Source organism: Chelon labrosus (assembly GCF_963514085.1).
Source record: "Chelon labrosus genome assembly, chromosome: 19".
Classification (NCBI taxonomy): domain Eukaryota; kingdom Metazoa; phylum Chordata; class Actinopteri; order Mugiliformes; family Mugilidae; genus Chelon; species Chelon labrosus.
This window is the reverse complement of record NC_140352.1, coordinates 311,205-325,387: the sequence shown is the minus strand read 5'-3', so window position 1 is coordinate 325,387 and position 14,183 is coordinate 311,205. Positions and strand designations below refer to the sequence as shown.

The window sequence follows — 14,183 nt, the reverse complement described above, 5'->3', positions numbered from 1 at the left end:
TTATTTTAGTTTCAACATCAACTGAACATTAGAACATGAAGCAGATTCACTAGTGAACCTAATAAACTGGACCTTCATCACTATGATCCAGTTTATTGATCAGGGTTAGGGTCCCGGTTCTTCCTGGGTCCTGGTTCTTCCTGACTCTGAACTAAACCTCCACTACGATCCTTCAGCTGGTCGCCATGGTTACCTGAGACCCCGTTGTCATGTGAGACAGATTTATAAAAGTCAGAGACAGTTACTGACCAGTAGAAATGGGTCTTTATTTGTTACTGATGTCAGATCAGAACTTTAATGAGTTTATTAAACGTTTCATCAGAACTGATGAGTTAGCAGCAGTTACAGTCCACAGAACATCTGGACCAACATCTGGACCAACATCTGGAGGGTTTACTCATTATTCTCAACCAGATGTCTGAGGGTGTCAATTACATTACTGATCATCAATCATTAGTGACAGTTAACAGTTCAGTGAGAACACATCTGGACCAACATCTGGACCAACATCTGTAGAGGTGAGTCATTAATCAGTTAAATTGATTAAATCACTGCAGGTCTGTTAAACGGTCACGTTCTTCCTCTGGGATCAGAACCAGTCGGGACTCGATGAATAGAAATCGTCTTCTGTTTCTCGTCTTCATGTCTCTGAGGTTAACAGTTAGTCTCTCTGTGGCTCGTCAGAGGTTCCTCCTCCTCCTCCTCCTCCTCCTCCTCCTCCTCCTGAGGCGCTCAAAGCTCCGTGGTTCACCCCGTGGTTCAGGGACCTCAGCAGGGCCTCCTCCAGCTTCTGCTCCAGGGCGTCCAGGCGTCGGTCCATGTGCTCCTTCAGCCTCCTCTCCATCTCCTCCAGGCGCCGCTCCATGGCCGCGTCCAGCTCCCTGCACAGACCAACAGAACATCAGAACCACACAGAACCTCAGGGTGCTGACTGAGCATGCTCAGACAGAACCTCAGGGTGCTGACTGAGCATGCTCAGCAGCGTGTGACACAGACTTAATTAACGAAGACGATGAAAAATAATCGTTGACAACCATTTGTTCTGTAACGAGTAAAAACTAAAATCTGATGATAAAACTATGATGAAATGTTAAAGAGACAAGACTAGAACGTTATTTGATCCTGTCATGTGATTGGATAAGGGCCGTTAGCCGACCTGATCTCAGTTAGCGTTAGCTACCAGAACCAGCTAGCAGCTACTAGCCCTGTGGCTACAGAACATGACATTAGAAGGAGCATCACTCTGACTCTCTCTCATCAGTCCAACATGATCAGTCGTTACTCATAGAAACATTCATTCATTCATCTTCTGTAACAGCTTGTCCTGTGAACGGTCGCTGGGTCTCTCACAGAAACATCAACATATAAATATATTCCTGATTCAGAGGGCTGACTCACATCTGTCTCTCAGCAGCCAATCACAGCGCTCTACTGTCTGAATGCTAGCTAGCTAGCTAGCATGGAGCTACAGTGAAACCAACAGTTTAAAACTAAACAGCTGAACCTCTGAGGTTCAGTTAAAACACGATGAGGAGGAGGAAGAGTCCGCATCAACAATGTAATTACTCCAGTGGCCAGAAGGAGGAGACAAAGACCATGTTAGACAGATCTGTCCACTCAGAGACAGAGTCTGTCCTCAGTGTCTCCTGGTTATAATTTAAAGAGTTAATGAGACAGATGAGGACGTACCGTGGAGCTGAGGTTGTCTCCTGGATGTAGACTCACTCTGTCTCTGTCACCACAGTCAGCTGATCTTCACCTCCTCTTCATCTAAACCAGCGTCTGGGCGTCGCCTCAGACAATCACAGCTGTTGTTCATCTAATAAAGACTCTTTGTTTCTGACTGGAACACAGAACAGAACCTCCTCCTGGTTCTGACTGGAACACAGAACAGAACCTCCTCCTGGTTCTGACTGGAACACAGAACACAACCTCCTCCTGGTTCTGTGTGGAACAAGCTGACCTCTGACCTGAGAACCTCTCTGAAGAACCTGAGTTTCTAGTCTGTGTCTGTGGAGACGTTCCTCTGATAAAACACTGACAATAAATGCACAGCAACACTCAGACCAGACCAGACCAGATCAGATCAGACCAGACCAGGATGGTTTTAGATCTGATTCTCACAGTGGACACATCCATGATGTCAAGACACTTGACCTACAACATGCTCCAGATGTTAGACTGACTGTCCAGATGTTAGACTGACTGACCAGATGTTAGACTGACTGTCCAGGTGTCAGACTGACTGACCAGGTGTTTAACAGATGTTGATGACACCTGGACATGCTGGACTCACCAGGTCTCGTTCTTCTTCTTCTCTGCGTCGTCCAGTCTCAGCTGGGTCACCTGTCCACAGACGCTCTGGAGCATGGGCAGTAGCTCGGGGCCGGAGCTGAACGTCTGTCCCTTCAGGAGGTGTGACATCATGCCTGCCAGGTGGGCGGAGCTCATAGGGGAACCGTGCTCGCCACTCGCTGACGTGATGTCTCTACTGGGGACGACAGACAGAGGCTGGGCAGAGGGCGAAGACGTGTCCTCATCTGGAGACTGGAGACACCGACATTCATTAAACATCTGTCAAACATTTTCTGAAGCTGATGATGAAGCTAGTAGATACTGGCTAACGGCTAACGGCTAACGGCTAACAGCTAACGGCTAACGGCTAATGGCTAATGGCTAACATCTAACGGCTAACGGCTAATGGCTAACAGCTAACGGCTAATGGCTAACAGCTAACGGCTAACAGCTAACGGCTAACGGCTAACGGCTAATGGCTAACAGCTAACGGCTAACAGCTAACGGCTAACGGCTAACGGCTAATGGGTAACTGCTAACAGCTAACAGCTAACGGCTAACGGCTAACGGCTAATGGCTAACAGCTAACAGCTAACAGCTAACAGCTAACGGCTAACGGCTAACACTGTTAACGTGTTAATAATGAACTTCCTGTCTGAGTTAATGGATGGGGACGATACCGTGGAGGCTGCAGGACGGTCGTCGGGGGCTGGAGGACGAGACAACCTTCCTCTGCTCAGAGCAGCTCCAGCTCCCATCAGCAGAGGCAGGAAACCTTCCAGAGAGGACGTCTGGTTCTGGACAGACACGGAGAGGACACACTGAGTGGAGACATCCTTCAGAGTTAAACCCAGACATGGAACTCTACTGCACCTTCTGCTGGAACTGGACCATGTCCATCAGATTCTGGGCCCCCGGGGACAGACTAGTCCCCATGTCTTCCACCAGACTCTGGACCTGCTGCATGTTGATGCCAGGACCACGAGACGGACATGACTGCAGCGTCTGGAGACCGACGACAAGTCGACTCAGCGACACACTGGTCCTACCAGCCAGAGACAGCAGCTGGACACGGAGGCACAACAGTGAGACGGGACAATGAGACACAACACAGGACACGGAGACAGATGTGGACAGACAATACTAGCTCCATGGTCTCAGTCTCACCTTCACTTCACAGGAGGAGGACGGACGCTCCAGGACCAGCTGCTTCTGATAGAAAGGTCGTCTGTCTGGACTGAGACACAGAGACACAACGTCAACACAACAACAACAACACAACATCAACACAACAACAACACAACAACAACACAACGACAACACAACATCGACACAACGACTAGACAACAACAACACAACGTCAACACAACAACACAACGTCAACACAACAACAACAACACAACGACAAGACAACATCAACACAACAACACAACGTCAACACAACAACACAACAACAACGACAAGACAACGTCAACACAACAACAACAACACAACGTCAACACAACAACACAACACAACGACAAGACAACGTCAACACAACAACAACAACACAACGTCAACACAACGACAACAACACAACGTCAACACAACAACACAATGACAACAACACAACGACAACACAACGTCAACACAACAACACGACGTCAGCACAACAACAACAACACAACATCAACACAACAACAACGACACAACGACTATACAACAACAACACAACGTCAACACAACAACACAGCGTCAACACAACAACAACACAACGACAAGACAACGTCAACACAACAACAACACAACAACAACACAACAACAACAACACAACAACAACGACACAACGACTAGACAACAACAACACAACGTCAACACAACAACACAGCGTCAACACAACAACATAACAACAACAACACAACGACAAGACAACGTCAACACAACAACAACACAACGTCAACACAGCGTCAACACAACAACACAACAACAACAACACAACGTCAACACAACAACAACAACACAACAACAACACAACAACAACGACACAACGACTAGACAACAACAACACAACGTCAACACAACAACACAGCGTCAACACAACAACACAACAACAACACAACAACAACACAACGTCAACACAACAACAACGACACAACAACAACGACACAACGACTAGACAACAACAACACAACGTCAACACAACACAACAACACAGCGTCAACACAACAACACAACAACAACAACACAACGACAAGACAACGTCAACACAACAACAACACAACAACAACACAACGTCAATACAGCGTCAACACAACAACAACAACACAACGTCAACACAACGTCAACACAACGTCAACACAACAACACAACGTCAACACAACGACAACACAACAAGACAACAACGTCAACACAACATCGATACAGCAACAACAACAACACAACGTCAACACAACGTCAACACAACGACAACAACACAACGTCAACACAACGTCAACACAACGACAACAACACAACGTCAACACAACAACAACACAACATCGATACAGCAACAACAACAACAACAACAACAACAACAACAAAACATCAACACAACATCAACAACACAACGACAAGACAACGTCAACACAACAACAACAACACAACGTCAACACAACAACTCCTACCCCTGTGTGGTATCTACCTGTGTGTCTGGTCCTACACCTGTGTGGTATCTACCTGTGTCTACCCGTGTGTCTGGTCGTACACCTGTGTGGTATCTACCTGTGTGTCTGGTCCTTCACCTGTGTGGTATCTAACCGTGTGTCTGGTCCTACACCTGTGTTGTATCTACCTGTGTGTCTGGTCGTACCCCTGTGTGGTATCTACCCGTGTGTCTGGTCCTACACCTGTGTGGTATCTACCTGTGTGTCTGGTCCTACACCTGTGTGGTATCTACCCGTGTGTCTGGTCCTACACCTGTGTGGTATCTAACCGTGTGTCTGGTCCTACACCTGTGTGGTATCTACCTGTGTGTCTGGTCCTACACCTGTGTGGTATCTAACCGTGTGTCTGGTCCTACACCTGTGTGGTATCTACCTGTGTGTCTGGTCCTACACCTGTGTGGTATCTACCTGTGTGTCTGGTCCTACACCTGTCCTACACCTGTGTGGTATCTACCTGTGTGGTATCTACCTGTGTGTCTGGTCCTACACCTGTGTGGTATCTACCTGTGTGGTATCTACCCGTGTGTCTGGTCCTACACCTGTGTGGTATCTACCCGTGTGTCTGGTCCTACACCTGTGTGGTATCTACCCGTGTGTCTGGTCCCACACCTGTGTGGTATCTACCTGTGTGTCTGGTCCTACACCTGTGTGGTATCTGTTCCTACACCTGTGTGGTATCTACCCGTGTGTCTGGTCCTACACCTGTGTGGTATCTACCTGTGTGGTATCTACCCGTGTGTCTGGTCCTACACCTGTGTGGTATCTGTTCCTACACCTGTGTGGTATCTACCTGTGTGTCTGGTCCTACACCTGTGTGGTATCTACCTGTGTGTCTGGTCCTACACCTGTCCTACACCTGTGTGGTATCTACCTGTGTGGTATCTACCCGTGTGTCTGGTCCTACACCTGTGTGGTATCTGTTCCTACACCTGTGTGGTATCTACCTGTGTGGTATCTACCCGTGTGTCTGGTCCTACACCTGTGTGGTATCTACCCGTGTGTCTGGTCCTACACCTGTGTGGTATCTACCCGTGTGTCTGGTCCCACACCTGTGTGGTATCTACCTGTGTGTCTGGTCCTACACCTGTGTGGTATCTGTTCCTACACCTGTGTGGTATCTACCCATGTGTCTGGTCCTACACCTGTGTGGTATCTACCTGTGTGGTATCTACCCGTGTGTCTGGTCCTACACCTGTGTGGTATCTACCCGTGTGTCTGGTCCCACACCTGTGTGGTATCTACCTGTGTGTCCGGGCTCCGTCGCCCCTGTCCCCCCGCACCGTCCCGCAGTATTCTCCGGTGTGCTCGTACACCTCCATGGTGGGGGCCTGGCTGATGAGCAGCAGGCGGCTGATGGAGGAGTCGGGGCCGCAGCGGAGCGTCAGGACGCAGGGACAACCCTCCTCCACCTGCCGCAGCAGCACCGGACCTCCGCTGACAGGAAGTGGACAAACGCAGCGTTACTAAAACTCAGCGTCACTCAAACACATAACTTCACCTGCGGCGGCTCCTCACCTGTTCGCCTCGAGCTCACTGAGGTCCGCTCCGCCGTGGACAGGATGCAGGACGTCACTCAGGTGTCCTCCATCACACACCCACCCTGCTCCACTCCCCACGTCCACCATGATGCTGTTACCTAGGAGACAGGAGAGTCCGTGTCAGTCCGTGTCAGTCCGCCACATTAAAGCATTAAAACCAGGTGTACCTCCAGGTGTTTCTCTTCTCTCGCGGCTCCTCGCGTCACATTTCACCTGAAGACGCTTTTAAACCTGAGACTGAACTCGTGTTCGATCGATAATCGACGATTTAACAGTTTTAACGTCGGATCTTCAGCTTCACGTGAGACGCGACGGCTGCTGCTGCTGCTGTGGTGTGACGTCATCAAGCTGCGACTCCCGGGCTGTCAGTCAGAGCAGCGTCGGTAAAGCGGTAGAGCTTTATTTAACGGATAAATGATCATCTGTTACAAACACGTTTAATGTCCGCTCAGATATTTAACGGCTTCAGGAACAGCCAGGACTCATGGACTTCACCGAGTGCTACACCGACACCGTCTCCGGTGTGTCCGCCGCGGCTCGGTCCGGCTCCAGGCAGCGGCTCCGGCGGCTGCTGAGGAGAGGCGGTAGCCCGGACTGTCGAGACAACCGCGGCTGGAACGCGCTGCACGAGGCGGCGGCGGCCGGAAGCGAACCGTGTGTCCGGGAGATCCTGTCAGCGGTCCGCGGTGAGGGACTAGTGGGAGATGGATGTCTCCTCTGGTTGATGGATGGTTGTCTCCTCTGGTTGATGGATGTCTCCTCTGGTTGACTGTTGTCCCCTCTGGTTGATGGATGGTTGTCTCCTCTGGTTGATGGATGTCTCCTCTGGTTGATGGATGTCTCCTCTGGTTGATTGATGGTTGTCTCCTCTGGTTGATTGATGTCTCCTCTGGTTGATGGATGGTTGTCTCCTCTGGTTGATTGATGGTTGTCTCCTCTGGTTGATTGATGTCTCCTCTGGTTGATGGATGTCTCCTCCGGTTGATTGATGATTCCTCTGGTTGATTGATTGATGTCTCCTCTGGTTGATGGATGTCTCCTCCGGTTGATTGATGATTCCTCTGGTTGATTGATAGTTGTCTCCTCTGGTTGATGGATGTCTCCTCTGGTTGATTGTTGTCCCCTCTGGTTGATGGATGTCTCCTCTGGTAGATGGTTGTCTCCTCTGGTTGATTGTTGTCCCCTCTGGTTGATGGATGGTTGTCTCCTCTGGTTGATGGTTGTCTCCTCTGGTTGATGGATGTCTCCTCTGGTTGATTGATGGTTGTCTCCTCTGGTTGATGGATGTCTCCTCTGGTTGATGGATGGTTGTCTCCTCTGGTTGATTGATGGTTGTCTCCTCTGGTTGATTGATGTCTCCTCTGGTTGATGGATGTCTCCTCCGGTTGATGGATGTCTCCTCCGGTTGATTGATGATTCCTCTGGTTGATTGATAGTTGTCTCCTCTGGTTGATGGATGTCTCCTCTGGTTGATTGTTGTCCCCTCTGGTTGATGGATGTCTCCTCTGGTAGATGGTTGTCTCCTCTGGTTGATTGTTGTCCCCTCTGGTTGATGGATGACTCCTCTGGTAGATTGATGTCTCCTCTGGTTGATGGATGGTTGTCTCCTCTGGTTGATTGTTGTCCCCTCTGGTTGATGGATGGTTGTCTCCTCTGGTTGATGGTTGTCTCCTCTGGTTGATGGATGTCTCCTCTGGTTGATTGATGGTTGTCTCCTCTGGTTGATGGTTGTCTCCTCTGGTAGATTGATGGTTGTCTCCTCTGGTTGATGGATGGTTGTCTCCTCTGGTTGATGGATGGTTGTCTCCTCTGGTTGATGGATGTCTCCTCTGGTTGATTGATGGTTGTATCCTCTGGTTGATGGATGTCTCCTCAGGTTGATGGATGTCTCCTCTGGTAGATTGATGGTTGTCTCCTCTAGTTGATGGTTGTCTCCTCTGGTTGATGGTTGTCTCCTCTGGTAGATTGATGGTTGTCTCCTCTGGTAGATTGATGGTTGTCTCCTCCGGTAGATGGTTGTCTCCTCTGGTTGATTGATGGATGTCTCCTCTGGTTGATGGATGTCTCCTCTGGTTGATGATTGTCTCCTCTGGTTGATGGATGTCTCCTCTGGTTGATGGATGTCCCCTCTGGTTGATTGCTGTCTCCTCTGGTTGATTGCTGTCTCCTCTGGTTGATGGTTGTCTCCTCTGGTAGATGGATGTCTCCTCTGGTTGATTGATGTCTCCTCTGGTTGATGGATGTCCCCTCTGGTTGATTGCTGTCTCCTCTGGTTGATTGCTGTCTCCTCTGGTTGATGGTTGTCTCCTCTGGTAGATGGATGTCTCCTCTGGTTGATTGATGGATGTCTCCTCTGGTTGATTGTTGTCTCCTCTGGTTGATTGATGTCTCCTCTGGTTGATGGTTGTCTCTTCTGGTTGATTGATGGTTGTCTCTTCTGGTTGATTGATGGTTGTCTCTTCTGGTTGATTGATGGTTGTCCCCTCCGGTTGATTGATGGTTGTCTCCTCTGGTTGATGGATGTCTCCTCTGGTTGATTGATGTCTCCTCTGGTTGATGGATGTCTCCTCTGGTTGATGGATGTCTCCTCTGGTTGATGGTTGTCTCCTCTGGTTGATTGTTGTCTCCTCCGGTTGATGGATGTCTCCTCTGGTAGATTGTTGTCTCCTCTGGTTGATTGTTGTCTCCTCTGGTTGATTGATGTCTCCTCCGGTTGATGGATGTGTCCTCTGGTAGATTGTTGTCTCCTCTGGTAGATAGTTGTCTCCTCTGGTTGATTGTTGTCTCCTCTGGTTGATTGATGGTTGTCTCCTCTGGTTGATTGATGGTTGTCTCCTCTGGTTGATGGTTGTCTCCTCTGGTTGATTGATGGTTGTCTCCTCTGGTTGATGGTTGTCTCCACTGGTTGATGGTTGTCTCCACTGGTTGATTGTTGTCTCCTCTGGTTGATTGTTGTCTCCTCTGATTGATTGATAGTTGTCTCCTCTGGTTGATCGTTGACTCCTCTGGTTGATTGATAGTTGTCTCCTCAGGTTGATGGATGTCTCCTCCGGTTGATTGATAGTTGTCTCCTCTGGTTGATCGTTGACTCCTCCGGTTGACTCCTCTTTCTGTCTCCTCAGCCGGTTCGTCTCGCCGTTGCTCCGTCTTCGTCAACGCTCTGACTCATGAGGGGGAGTCGGCGTGTTACCTGGCGGCGCAGCGAGGACACCTGGACGTGCTCCGCCTCCTCCTGGACGCCGGGGCCGACATGAACCAGCTAACCAATGACCTGTCCTGTCCTCTGTATGCAGGTACAGAGTAATGTCCTCGTGTCCTCGCTCTCAGCAGAGACCTGTTCATCTTTTATAGATTTATTAATCTTATTCTTCATCATCATCATCATCATCATCATCATCACAGCAGAAATAATGTTCAGTATAAATATAAATAATGTCAGTATATGTTTACATGTATATGTGTTTACATGTGTATGTGTTTACATATATATGTTTACATATATATGTGTTTGCATGTATATGTGTTTACACGTGTATGTGTTTACATGTATATATGTTTACATGTATATATGTTTACATGTGTATGTTTACATGTATATATGTTTACATGTATATATGTTTACATATATATGTTTACATGTATATATGTTTACATGTATGTGTTTACATGTATATGTGTTTACATGTATATATGTTTACATGTGTATGTTTACATGTATATATGTTTACATGTGTATGTTTACATGTGTATGTTTACATGTATATATGTTTACATATATATGTTTACATGTATATATGTTTACATATATGTGTTTACATGTATATATGTTTACATATATATGTTTACATGTATATGTGTTTACATATATATGTTTACATGTATATGTGTTTACATGTATATGTGTGTTTACATGTGTATGTGTTTACATGTATATATGTTTACATATATATGTTTACATGTATATGTGTTTACATATATATGTTTACATGTATATGTGTTTACATGTATATATGTTTACATGTATATATGTTTACATGTGTATGTTTACATGTATATATGTTTACATGTGTATGTTTACATGTATATATGTTTACATGTGTATGTTTACATGTATATATGTTTACATGTGTATGTTTACATGTGTATGTGTTTACATGTATATGTTTACATGTATATATGTTTACATGTGTATGTGTTTACATGTGTATGTGTTTACATGTATATATGTTTACATGTATATGTGTTTACATGTATATGTGTTTACATGTATATATGTTTACATGTATATGTTTACATGTGTATGTGTTTACATGTGTATGTGTTTACATGTGTATGTGTTTACATGTATATATGTTTACATGTGTATGTTTACATGTATATGTGTTTACATGTATATGTTTACATGTATATATGTTTACATGTGTATGTTTACATGTATATGTGTTTACATGTATATGTTTACATGTGTATGTGTTTACATGTGTATGTGTTTACATGTATATATGTTTACATGTATATGTGTTTACATGTATATGTGTTTACATGTGTATATGTTTACATGTGTATGTGTTTACATGTGTATGTGTTTACATGTGTATGTGTTTACATGTATATGTTTACATGTATATATGTTTACATGTATATGTTTACATGTATATGTTTACATGTATATGTTTACATGTATATGTTTACATGTATATACAGTATGTTTACATGTATATGTTTACATGTATATATGTTTACATGTGTATGTTTACATGTATATATGTTTACATGTGTATGTTTACATGTATATGTGTTTACATGTATATGTTTACATGTATATATGTTTACATGTGTATGTGTTTACATGTGTATGTGTTTACATGTATATGTGTTTACATGTATATGTGTTTACATGTATATGTGTTTACATGTATATGTGTTTACATGTATATGTTTACATGTGTATGTGTTTACATGTGTATGTGTTTACATGTATATATGTTTACATGTATATATGTTTACATGTATATGTGTTTGCATGTATATATGTTTACATGTATATATGTTTACATGTATATGTTTACATGTGTATGTGTTTACATGTATATATGTTTATATGTTGTTGTGTAGTTAAAGTTAAACTCGTAGAATCTGTTTGTGTTCTGAGTCGTAGTGTTGGAGAGGAGTTATATTAGTTGTCAGTGTAGATGTAGAAACTGTTTCTGACTGGACAATAAACACGAGTCTAATCCCGACTGAACGTCTTCGTCTCAGCTGTGGACAACGAACATCAGGACGTTGTGGAGATGCTGGTCAGAGAAGGAGCAGAGGTCAACAGAGTCCACACTGCGTCCTGCTGGACCTGTCTCCACCAGGCTGTTTATAAAGTAAGACTCTGTCTCTGTCTCTCTGTCTCTAGCACGCCTTTCTGTCTCCAACATGTCTCTGTCTCTCTCTGTCTCCAGGGCCTCGGGGACATGGTGAGGGTCCTGGTTGGTGTCAGTGACCTGGAGGCTGTGGACGACCACAGGATCTCTCCTCTGTTTGTGGCGGCTCAGTACGGACGGAGGGAGTGTCTGGAGATCCTGGTGGATGCAGGTGGAACAGCTGGTTTCTTCTTCTTGTCTTCATGTCCAAACGTGTCCTCTGTGTTAAATGTGTCCTGTGTGTCCTCAGGAGCTGATGTGAACTGCCAAGCAGCTGACCTGGCGTCTCCTCTGCTGATAGCGTCTCAGGAAGGACACCAGGCCTGCGTGGACTTCCTGTTGGACCACGGAGCTGATCCCAACACCGTCTGCAGCCATGACTGGCCTCAGCTCGCCATCCACGCCGCCGCCCAGTTTGGACACGTCAGGTATGTGAGAATCAGTCCAGGGTGAACCCAGACCGTCTGACCTCAGTCCCAGAAATAAATAAAGTATCTGTCTATCTATGAACTGTCAGAGAGACTGTCCTCACGTGTCTCGTCTTCTCCAGCATCCTCCGTCGGCTTATAGCCGTCACAGACAGAGAGTGTGACCGAGGTGAAGACATGGTGAGTCCTCTGTACGTGGCTGTCCACAGCACTCAGACACAGAGCGTGGAGACGCTTCTGAGGGAAGGCTTCAGCCCCGATGCCCAGGACTGCACCCTCAGCCTGGGCTTCAGCTCGCCACTCTCCTTGGCCTTAAGTCAGACCTCCAACAAACCGTCCAGGTGAACTGAACTGACTTCACACTCACACATGTTTACATCCAACAACACTGAAGAAATGTTACTAGAAGACGTTTATCCAAGTAGTTTTACTAGAGTCTGTTAATGATTACATACTCACCTGGAGTTAGAGGAGAGTGTTTGACTATGTCCTCACCTGTCTCCTCCAACTACCCATGAGTATCAGGTCACTGACAGACTCTAGTCATGTTCCTGATTAAATGAATAGATAAAGAAATGTCTCCCCACCTGTCATTTAGAGCTGAAGACTTGGGGGAAACGTCTTCAGTCCAGTTGCCTTTTAGTTTTTGCATAAACCATGACCTTGATGACTGAGAACCTTCACAGATACATATTCACAGGAGCAGAGACTAAATCATCTGGATGTTTAAAACCTGTTTCAGGGACTTGGTGACGTTGCTGTTAGCAGCAGGAGCCCGTCTGACTGAGGAGGACTGGCTTTGTGTTGTGGCTCCTGATAAAAAGGAGCTGCTGCAGCTGATTCTGGATCACAGATGGATCCCCGGACCTCGGGCTTTGACCAGTGACTGTCCCAGGACGCGGCGTGAAGGGAGGACAGTGCTGAATCTGCAGGAAGTCCGAGGGCTTCTGTGTGTGGCTCTGAACCAGGTCCACTCTGCTGCCTCCTGGCTTCCTCTGCTCCTGGAGGCTGGACTGGAGCCGTCGTTACTGCTGCAGCCCCACATGTAAGGTTCTGGTTCAGCCACAGACCAGTCTGCTGTCAGAGCTCCCCGTCAGCTTCTCTGTGTCCTCTGTGATTCTAGGTTGGACCAAGCAGACAGCGAGGTGCTGAATTACCTGCTAGAGTTTGTCAACTGGTCAACTCTGCCCTCGGCTCTGAGACATGTTCTGGATCGACGGCGGGCTGAAAACACCTGGAGACCATGTCCACACTTTGGTACGGCAGCTCAGTGTTCACTGCAGGTTTCATTTACGCATCAACCCCTGAGCCTGTCTTCTTCTTCTTCATCTTGTGTCCTCCTTGTCCAGATGCCGTCCCTCGTCTGTCCCACCTCTGCCGGCTGCAGGTCAGGGCAGCACTGGGAGCAGACCTCCTGATCAGGACCAGCGTGGTCCAGCAGCTCCACGTGCCCTCACCTCTCCACCGCTTCCTCAGATTCAGGGACATCCTGGAGGAGGCTCCCTGCAGACCTCCACCCCCAGACTCACCTCACACCCAGGGACACACACACCAACACAGACACGTCCTTTAACCCCAGAAATCACCCTGTGTCTGACCGTCTGAAGGGTCCACATGGACAGGAGCTACAGCACATGGAAACATGTTTCATGACATTAAACATCCAAAAATGCTGAGAAAGACTTCAACTGTACAAGTCCAGATGATTTACTTTAGTGTTTCTAGTGGAAGAAAAGTATGAAGATGGAGAAGAAGAACTCATGACTGGAGGCTTTGTGAGGATCCGCTCTGAGGTCAAACGGGAAAGACAAGTTCTGTATAACTGATTAA

General features: G+C 46.7%; 2 protein-coding genes across 3 annotated transcripts; one reads left to right on the top strand and one right to left on the bottom strand.

Annotated features, from left to right (window-relative positions):
- Nucleotides 1-5: 5 nt before the first annotated feature.
- cUnh10orf88 (chromosome Un C10orf88 homolog) lies at nucleotides 6-6,831 on the bottom strand. Its single transcript, XM_084567774.1, has 8 exons — nucleotides 6,682-6,831; nucleotides 6,492-6,612; nucleotides 6,219-6,410; nucleotides 3,463-3,532; nucleotides 3,169-3,360; nucleotides 2,976-3,092; nucleotides 2,297-2,547; nucleotides 6-881 (listed from the first exon to the last, which is right to left on the bottom strand). The coding sequence occupies exons 2-8, from the start codon at nucleotides 6,599-6,601 to the stop codon at nucleotides 662-664; spliced, it is 1,152 nt and encodes a 383-aa protein (XP_084423900.1). The 5' UTR covers nucleotides 6,602-6,612; nucleotides 6,682-6,831; the 3' UTR covers nucleotides 6-661.
- A 60-nt stretch (nucleotides 6,832-6,891) lies between these two features.
- On the top strand, nucleotides 6,892-13,967 carry asb3 (ankyrin repeat and SOCS box containing 3). 2 transcript variants are annotated; one of them, XM_084567772.1, is made up of 9 exons: nucleotides 6,898-7,200; nucleotides 9,637-9,807; nucleotides 11,774-11,886; nucleotides 11,965-12,097; nucleotides 12,176-12,353; nucleotides 12,476-12,694; nucleotides 13,096-13,398; nucleotides 13,477-13,610; nucleotides 13,703-13,967. In XM_084567772.1, exons 1-9 carry the CDS (start codon nucleotides 6,999-7,001, stop codon nucleotides 13,924-13,926), a joined length of 1,677 nt encoding a protein of 558 aa, XP_084423898.1. In that variant the 5' UTR covers nucleotides 6,898-6,998; the 3' UTR covers nucleotides 13,927-13,967. The 2 variants fall into 2 exon arrangements, with proteins under 2 accessions (XP_084423897.1, XP_084423898.1); XM_084567771.1 differs by having other exon boundaries at nucleotides 6,892-7,200; nucleotides 11,965-12,353; nucleotides 13,703-13,941.
- Nucleotides 13,968-14,183: the final 216 nt, after the last annotated feature.